This window comes from Photinus pyralis, unplaced genomic scaffold (genome assembly GCF_008802855.1).
Source record: "Photinus pyralis isolate 1611_PpyrPB1 unplaced genomic scaffold, Ppyr1.3 Ppyr1.4_LG9, whole genome shotgun sequence".
Lineage (NCBI taxonomy): Eukaryota > Metazoa > Arthropoda > Insecta > Coleoptera > Lampyridae > Photinus > Photinus pyralis.
In genome coordinates, this window is record NW_022170878.1 from 134,902 (window position 1) to 144,136 (window position 9,235).

A 9,235-nucleotide genomic window follows, 5' to 3' on the forward strand; every position below is an offset into this window, starting at 1 on the left:
GTTTGTGTAAAAATCTCACGATGACCGTGTGATAGCACAGGTCTTTGTCAGGTAATTTTCACATCTTTTTATTTAGATGCATTTAATAGAAGGCATGGGCAATGTCCAATAGTGCGGTGTATTAAAGTTTGCATTTTCATCCCGCGGCCCAAAACTGAATACTTCCCGAATTTTTCTAATTAATCAACCCCAAAAAATTACACTTTATGAATGAAATCGTTCATTTTTATTCATGAACTGATCTGATTGGTTTCTTATAACAAATTACAGGAGAGCTAGTGACAACTCAAAACCCTAAGCTCGTTCAAAACGGGCTTTTCCCAAGACTTGCAGTGAAATAAGAATTCTCAATTATTTATACATCCGCAGTTTTGGTCACGTAGACCTAATTAACGTATTTAAGATACTTTTCGAATATAGGCAACCCTATAATGGAAATATCCTGTATACGTTTACGTAACCATAGTGATATTTTGAAAAATTAAAAATTTAGACTTAAAACCAAAATTGACCCTTCCGCCTTACACTACATCAATAGTAAATAATTACCAAAATTGTCACAAATTTCAATTTTGATCCATCGTCGATTTCAACCGGCTCCAAACAAATAAATCATAACGTGTTTAAAAAAGATCCAGTTTCCAAAATTTTACCAAAGAATACGTGCCCACCTTCTCTATTGCTGACATTAACACTCCCCTTAATTGACAAAAAATTGGGACGACGAAATGTCGCAGATTCTTCTTTACACAACAATTGACAATTTATAATTTACATATTCGGCTCAGTTAGAAGACTTTCGTTATTTAATATTAAACTGAAAAAACGTCATTTAACCGAATTTCATTTACAATGGTCTTCACAATATCAAACAGATACAAAGTAATTACATCGAATTGCTCGAGGATGTCTCTATTTTCACGGTTCGAACTACTCAAAATTTTACTATCCAAAAAGGGTTTGGTGGATCACACGATCTGTATTTAATATAGAAATACGCAATACCCAATAAGTTACTTGTAAGACTTCGAATCTAATCGTCCCACCTTGGAAGTACCGGTTTGCCTTCTAATTACCGATTCTAGGAAATGGAAAGCGGCATTTGAAACCAGCGGGTGCGTCCCCGGGTGGTGGATACGGGGACGCCTACACAGACCTCTAAATAATCGTCAAATGACTCGTGTTTCGGTCTGGGTAGTGGCGAGTAGCAGTGTCGTCGCGGACTAACTTCTTAAGTCAAAGTGCTAGCAGCAGTGGTGGACAATTATTCAAGTAGACCTCTTTCTGGGCTCCTCGTCAGGGGAGGGGCGGGCTCAAAAGGGATCCGGTAACGGAGGAGGCTCCTTATACAAGACCCTTGTAGTGGGCCAGTTATTATTCGCAAGAAGAAGACGATGACCAGAAAGCGCCGGCTCGGGTCCAAGTGAGTCAAAGCCTAACGTTTGTTTTTGGGTCGTTGGCTCAGAGGGACAACTCGAGGTCAGGGACCAAGCGTCTCAGATCGGATAGAAGCGTTCCAGGATCTAGCTCAAGGCAGCCTGAGAAGAAGCTTGGAGGTTCTGGAGCACCAAAGTTACGGAGGGACCACAAAACTATATGGACCTGTCGCTGCGGCGGGGCTCAGGGTGGCCATCGTTACGGTGTCGCATCCGGAGGTGGACATCATTCAGGGGGGGGGGTGTATTATGGCTGCATTGAATGCAGTTGTTGACGAAATGCTGGCTGGGTTCCGCTGGAACACGCATGGTGCCATTGTGGCCGAATGCGAGGACCGACGGATCTTGAACTGGTTGGAAAGGGCGGTCCCTCTTATTAGGCCCTGTGATGGTGGTTCTTGGAAGGTTCAGAGGCACGTTCCCAGGGTAACCAAGGTGATGGCTGCGTTATACCGGCTCCTGGATGACACGGCTACCATTTTGAAGCACCTCGCAATTGGTATCGGTATCGATGAGGTATGGGAGAGGGTTCAACCGAAGCAGCGGAACCCAGGGGAAGGGGGGGGGGGGTTCCCTCCTCGTTAAGAAGAATGATGTCGGATGTCGTATCTCTAAGACTTCAGCTTAAAGGTGGCCGAGGACGGATCAGGCACTTGATGGTCTGCTCAGCCTATCTCCTATGTGTCTCGGAAAAGACTCCACCTACCAGAGATCTGCCTGAGTTGATAGAGTACTGTCGAAATGGTGGCTCCGTCTTGTGGGGTACTTGCAAATAACTGATTTGAATGTTTTCAGTCAGGGAACAGCCCCCTACCTTTGTCACAGCGCAGAGGCAGGAAGTTATCGATCTGACGCTTCAATAGCTTACGTGACCACCACCATGAGCCGTCTCTTGCGGACCACAGGCCTAGGTGCGAAAAGTGTCCAAAAACCGAACGCCGCATTTGGGAGCCCAAAACCGCATAGCGACCTGAACCGAATGCTTTAATTCGCTCTTCTCTGGATTCGTCCCTACTCTTTTTCACAATAAGAACAACCACAACATGGCGCTAATTAGTTAACGCAACCATCATCATACAAAATAGACTAAACAGTGGAACGACTAATTAATCATTAAGATATAAAGATCACGGAAGAATCAGAAGACTTTAATAATTACAAGCAAATCATCCTTTTATGCAGTTTGGGTAAAAATCTAGAAACAATTATAAGCTGAGCTACGAATGGGAAGAGAATAAAACATATCAATAATACGCTAAAAAATACGTTTTAGGCATCTCGGTAGATATTAAAGGGTTCTTTTGATAACGTCTGGTGGCCTTCAGCTCGATACAAACTAAAAAAAATGAACTTGCAAAGGATTTATTCTCTTTTACAAAGAAATTAGTTAGAGATTGTCCTAGGGCATTTGGATTGGTTCGGATGTTGCAACGCCTCCCCGCTACGAGCCAGGATCTAACGTCAGCAAAAACTTTACTTTCATTCCTCAAATCCTAAATATAGGGCAATCCGGCATTCCAAGATTGGACGACCCAAGTGGTACTTAAGACGCCGTATAAGTAAGGTAACGTGTATTTTTCTGATTGTATTCAATACGGACCGCGTCCTTCCAAAAATTGGTGCGTGAAAATTCAAAAAAGTGTTCCATTTAAGGTTCAATATTAAGTGACGGGAGTCTTCTAACTGAGTATAAACTTTAAATTTTCAATTAAAGCTTTTATTCTTGTCCACTTTAATTCAAGCAAATCTACTACCTACGTCGGTTAGCGACACAGAATTGATCTTTCAAAAATCACTTGTTCCCACTTAGTTCAGGTGGCCCTCTATAACAAGGGAGGGTTCTTAAATACGGGAAAAAATGTAGATTCAGCAAAAGTAGTTCTCATCGTGAACTGTGCTGGCTAGAGGTACTGAGAATGGCGCCGGAACAAATGGCTCGCTATGCAAGAGACTATAATAAAAAAAAGTGTAATCCTGAGTTTTTTTATTTTTGTAATAACGTCTTAATAAATAGACATAATAGTTACTAAGGTTTTTAGTTTTCCCACACGATACACGTGTGAAATGCAATATTATCTACTTACATATTGCTTGACGTAACTATCCTTGAAGCGTACATATAAAAGTACTACGAATCACATTCGTTTTTATCTTTGTGAGTAGAAAATGAACCAAAAAATACTTCTGGTAGTGATTGCGGTACTACCCGCTTGCCTTTCGGTAAGCATCAAAATTAGCCTTAGCCTTTAGATACCATTGACTAATCTTTTAATTTAGAAAACAACCAAGGAGATCTTTGCCGAATTAAAACGACGTGCCGAAGAGCACCCCGAATGCATCGAATTGACCGGTGTCACGCAAGAGGAGGTCGACGCTCATTTTCTGCGCTTAGAAATGAGTCCGACGGCGAGTTTCAAATGCTTTTTACATTGCGAGTACAAGACCTATAACCTGATAAAGAAGGACGGGTCCCTCAATAGGGATGAATTCCTCAAGGTCGTTGAGAGGGCGACGACCGAGATGATGGAAAGCTGCGACGCAAGAATTGTTGAAGTGAAAGATCAGTGTGAGAAGACCTTTAAGCTTTCTGAGTGCATAACCCATTATGGCCATACTTACGTGTAAACTTTGCATTTATTTACAGACCATTTTAGTAAATAAAGCAAAAAATTGTAGTGCTGAATCCGAGAATAGAACTTCTCCTCCCTGTCATTAACTACTTTCGTTTTCTCCGGTACCAACTTTAAATCATGTGCCCCCATCCAGTTATTCATCTTTTTTACTGCTCTTGTCCATTTTTCATTAGCTCTGTTACGGGTCACTACTGTCGGGTCATCCACTGCTCTCGTGTTGCAATCTGAGCGACATTATTATCCACAGCAGAGGTCCTAAAACAGGCCCTTGTGACACTCCCACACTCGATTTAGAGTTGTAGATCACACCTGATGGTTTTTTAGCGGTCACTGTCCTCATAGTGAGATAGCTCAACTACAGTTTCCCTCGCACCCAGCGGCCTCCCTTATGATCGCCTATTAAAAGCGTTCTTAAGATCCAGGGAGGCAACCAAACACGCTAAGTTCTCCATGTTTGCTAAACGTATTTCATCTACATTCTGTGGTAGCGCATCTTTAGTAGACCGTCATTTCCAGAAGCCGTACTGTTCCGACGAAAGTTTGGCTCCGATCTGTACTTCTCGTAATCCGTCTATTGTCATATACATGCCTACCACTTTTCCCTTAGAGCCCTTAAAGGTTAATAAATGGATTTGAAAACGCTAAAGACGGTTTCACAAAGTTGTTTTGGTTTCCTAGAGCCATTTGTGTAAAGAAGCACTCGTTTTCCTTCTTGACGTTTACGAGTTTTAGTGATCACTCTATAGATGAACACCCGGTATCTCGAAGCGTTTTAGGTTGGGCGCTTCGTTACGAGGATTGTCGCTCCGAAGATATTTATTCCTGTTTTAGGAGTTGGAATTATAAAGTGGAAATTCGTGGGTTAATCTGTTAAGGAAAATAAGAGGTCGTGTGTAATTTGTCCGTTTGCAACCGTTCCCGTAGGAACATTTAAATTATTTTTACAGCCGCCGAAAGCTCTGCTTGTCAGGAAAGAGAGAATCAGTCTTTATAATTTTTAGGTCTGTTAATTACCCATTAATCGATTTTAATTTCTAATGGCAGACTGCCGAATTCGGAGATTTCATTCCGGCTATTTAGATAAGTACAATTAACTGGAATTAGTTAAGTGGGTTACAGTAACAGCATCTGAATAATGTCCGTTAGATGCGCTCTTAGAAAACTTGAATTTTGACAGCAGTCCCGTAATTTTAAGATATCTAGGAAAGACGTAATTAATTAAAGAAGTTTTAATTTTCCAGCGTTATCGTAAGGACACTTTGTGTCGGCAGGTAAACCGTCGATCTCTCCATGGCAAAGCATTTGTTTAGAGGAGATCTTTCTGCCGTTTCCACTACATTCTTACCGTTTAAATATGTTTTTAAATTAAGTTTTACCGCACGGTATCTATAGCTTTTGCACAGTAATTTCTACCGCTCCGCTTAATTGCCAAGTAAGATTCTTATTACTATCCCTTTCGTTAATTATAAGATAGGGGGGAGAGGGGAATATTGTTTCGCTTTCCTGCATTTGCTTTCCCATAGATACCGCTACCGAATTCGAGTATTTACTTTTCCCGCTTAAGGAAATTGCTGTCCGCTCTAATTTTTAGTAGCTGAGGTAAGTTTTCATTTAGAATTCTCGGAAGGGCCGTTTACTCATATTGAAAGAGAACATAACTAATATTCAAAAAATAAGGTACTTTAAGATAAGGAACAAGTATTCAAGCAGATAAAAGTCAGAACTTTTTTCCATTTTGCGTTTACTGAGCACCGAGAGCACGCTTTCTATAGATTTGCGTTGAGAAAAAAGGGGGTCGTTTCGTATTTAGATTAGATGAGGTATTTGAGTAAAAATCTGGTGAGAGAGCGGAATACTTACTGAAAGTTAGAAGAGAATCTATGCCGGTGGAGCGGATCGCGTATTGATTTTTTAGGCGAACCGTCGCGTCTTGCAAATTCAATTTCTGAAGCGGTACAGGTTGTATAATGTGGAGGAATCCCGTATAGATGCTCGCCATTTTAAATTTCTAATTTGTTATGAATGCCAGCATTAAATTAAAATACGTGGCTGGTTTATGAGAATTACATTGCGTGAAAGAGGCTATAATTTTCAAAAGTGAATATTAGAAAACGTTACCATATTAATACGGAAGCGAACCGTCTTTCGCATTTAATCAAATTGTTACTACGAAAGTGTTTGGGTCTAAGGTGCAAAGCATACCCTTTCGCCAATTTATAGTGGCAAGTTACGTAAAAAATTAATGTATTACTGAAAGTTGAGAATCCGTCTATATACAGTGCAACAAATTTACGAGAAAAAACAGCTACAGGTAAAACGGTTAAAGACAATTAATGCAAGCTTGTGTCTGCTGTTCCTCAGTTCCTCAGTTACACGGGTACATTGTCATTAACTCAATGTGCAAGTAATTAAATCGAATAAGCCTAGAGCACGGTTTGTCCTGAATCAAACTGCGTCACCATTTTTCGAAATTAATTTTCAAACAGCAAACCAATTCAACTGGTGGTACGGGAGGTCCATTCCATGAGTAAAGTCATCCTGTAATCAAGCCAGGACATCCACAAAATTTTGATACCAATAAATTGGGGCAATCTTTATAGTCGTATATTCAATCCATTTCCGTGACTTTAAGGGTAAAAAGAACAATTTAGGTATGCCAGCGAATCTCAAACAATAAATGAAGTGACCATAAAACAAATGCGACTGTTTATGTAATGGTAAGAAATAAACCAAATTATTGGGCGGATATTCCTAGAAAGAAATTCAACAATGAGATTATATTAGAATATTGAAAGAAGTGTTCAATTGCACTAATCTATTTCAGTAGCCCGCTACAGGAAGTGTTTTACATAGATCAAATTGTATACAGTTAAACAGTTAAAGTTTTAGACATAGATTTATACGCCATAATCCTGGGAATGAATGACACAAGAGGCCATGTCGTACAGTCGTTGACATCGATCCGGTTCGGACTGGACCAGTGCAATACAACCGTCAATTACTTTCCGGGTCGTCCTGTCCGTGGTTCTAAAGATCTCGTCTCCGTCCAGATCACCATTAGGCTTTACAAAGTTCAACTTCGTGTACAGACAGTTAAGGAAACACTTGAAGTTAGACGAGTTTGAGAACTTGAACTCTTCGAAGTACTGGACGACCTCCTCTTCATTGACTTGCGTTTCCTGGAAACATTCGGGATGCTGGTAGGCCATGGTTTCGAATTTGAGAAATACTTCTTTTGTAGACACCTGAGAAATCGTTATTAATTCTATCCCATAGATTTTCACTTACGTTTGAGACAAATCCATAACCGACCGGAAGGCCCACTGAGAACAACAGCAGGAGCGTTTTTATCATTGTGGTGAACAAAGGATAGCCTGGGCCAATCTAAAATTACGACGGCTGAGTCACGGTTTTTATTCTATAAATTAGGCAACGCGCGCTTAAAGTAGGAATTTATTTTAAGAGCTTTTTTATGAATGATTTGAATTTTAAATGCGCTAAAAAACCTGATATAATACAACACGATGGCTAGACTAATTTCACAACTGCTTCTCCATAAGTACGTTTTTCACAATTTCCTTGCTTCTGAGTAACACAATGTAAATGAATAAACCATAAATTTAAATGCTGAGAAAACACAATTTGCTCAATTTTTTTGTTTTTTACAAAGATTGGTCACGGCACAGATGATTTCGTCCTTGATTAAAGTAAATATCGACCAGATGGGCGTTCAAAGCTATTGCTTTATTTAACGTGATAAGACGTTTAAATTGTATGAAATTTGCAGGTGTACGCAATAATTAAGTGGATCGTGATGAACCAATAGCAAACGTAAAAAAACTCATACAGCGAAAGAAGTCAACAAAGTTTAAAGGACAGCGCATCAAGTGTCACTTGCTTATTTCTTTGATAATTATCGAACATTAAATTTTATGGTAGTTTACGTTTAGCTATAGGTGATGTTTGGGATTTCATTTGTGTTAAAGTTTACGGTAATTCAAACAAATTTACTGTAAATTTTAAGTTTCTTGAGCAAGCCAAGTGGTATTAGTGGAGTTTTTTGATTACATCATCCTTATGGATTTCGCTTGATGAGAGCTTAACTAGAGGTTCTGAGTTTCGAGGTAATGAATTTTATAGGGTAGACGTTTCTAATCAAGGTTTCAGATTTTCACTGGTACTTGGCTTTGATTATTTTCAAGTTGAGTCTCAAATTCCAAGTTAGTGTTTCTTGGTCAGAGTTTCGAAATTCGAATATTCGGATTTAGAGTGTCCGTTTTTCAACTTTCAGGTCCCCTATATCTATTGTCGAGTTACGTACACTTTGGGTTCCGGGTTTTAAGCCCCAAACCGCAAATTTAGAGCTTTGAGTATCGAGTACCAAAGTTTTGAGTCTCGAGTATCAAATGGCTTTAGAGGTTAAACTTAGGTTTCTATAGTGTTCATTTCTTGTCCAATGCTCCAAATGACGACGAAAAAAAGCCATAGTTTACTTTAGGGACTCATAAGTAGTAAATAGGCCAACTGAAGTCTATAAAGTACGAAAATCATGTGAGGTACGCCAAAATCTTAATTGAGTCAAATTTATCAAATTCTTTGTATCAGGAGCACAGATTGTACATACGTATTAGGGGTACAGCTAAATTCTGCAAACCAGTTATTTATATTACAGTCGCGTAATACCTGTCTGTTACTTGTTACCTACACCAATGATACAAGAACCTCAAATCAGACGAGCCCACAGCGATAGTTGATTGCATATTTGTTATAGCAGGAGCACAGTTGCATGCAGAATATCAGTAAATTACCAGTATGTTTGCCTCGTATAATACCTACTTGTTACCCGCACCCACCTCATATTCCTCTTATGCGAAAATCTCACCTAATACCAATCTTTATGAAAAGAAAGTGGTTGGATTTCCTGTATCAGGAGCACAGGTGAGTTATGGAAATCAGTAAATTACAGAGACAAACCTGATCACAATTTTCGTATAAGAAGAGATAAATGAGGTTCATTGTAGCAGGATCCCAGTGGAACCATATTATTTCTCTTATCTCAACTCCTCAACTGAAACGAAACTTGTAATATTTCTCCTTTTATTAGGTGCATGCTCACTTTCCGTGAGATATCTACCTTCTACATGCGCCCTATTCTTCCTCTGGCAT

At 39.6% G+C, this 9,235-nt stretch overlaps 1 protein-coding gene across 1 annotated transcript; it reads right to left on the reverse strand.

Annotated features, from left to right (window-relative positions):
• Window positions 1-6,869: 6,869 nt before the first annotated feature.
• On the reverse strand, window positions 6,870-9,235 carry LOC116181127. The gene is made up of 4 exons (XM_031501404.1): window positions 9,186-9,235; window positions 9,044-9,137; window positions 7,358-7,453; window positions 6,870-7,314 (listed from the first exon to the last, which is right to left on the reverse strand). Exons 2-4 carry the CDS (start codon window positions 9,083-9,085, stop codon window positions 6,967-6,969), a joined length of 486 nt encoding a protein of 161 aa, XP_031357264.1. The 5' UTR covers window positions 9,086-9,137; window positions 9,186-9,235; the 3' UTR covers window positions 6,870-6,966.

What these genes read in the sequence shown, in the direction of transcription:
- LOC116181127 (XM_031501404.1), bottom strand. Translation starts at nt 9,085, where the DNA reads ATGAACCTCATTTATCTCTTCTTATACGAAAATTGTGATCAG. An exon ending in TATACGAAAATTGTGATCAG is followed by an intron (nt 7,454 to 9,043) that starts GTTTGTCTCTGT and finishes TCGTAATTTTAG; the next exon opens with ATTGGCCCAGGCTATCCTTT. An exon ending in GTTATGGATTTGTCTCAAAC is followed by an intron (nt 7,315 to 7,357) that starts GTAAGTGAAAAT and finishes ACGATTTCTCAG; the next exon opens with GTGTCTACAAAAGAAGTATT.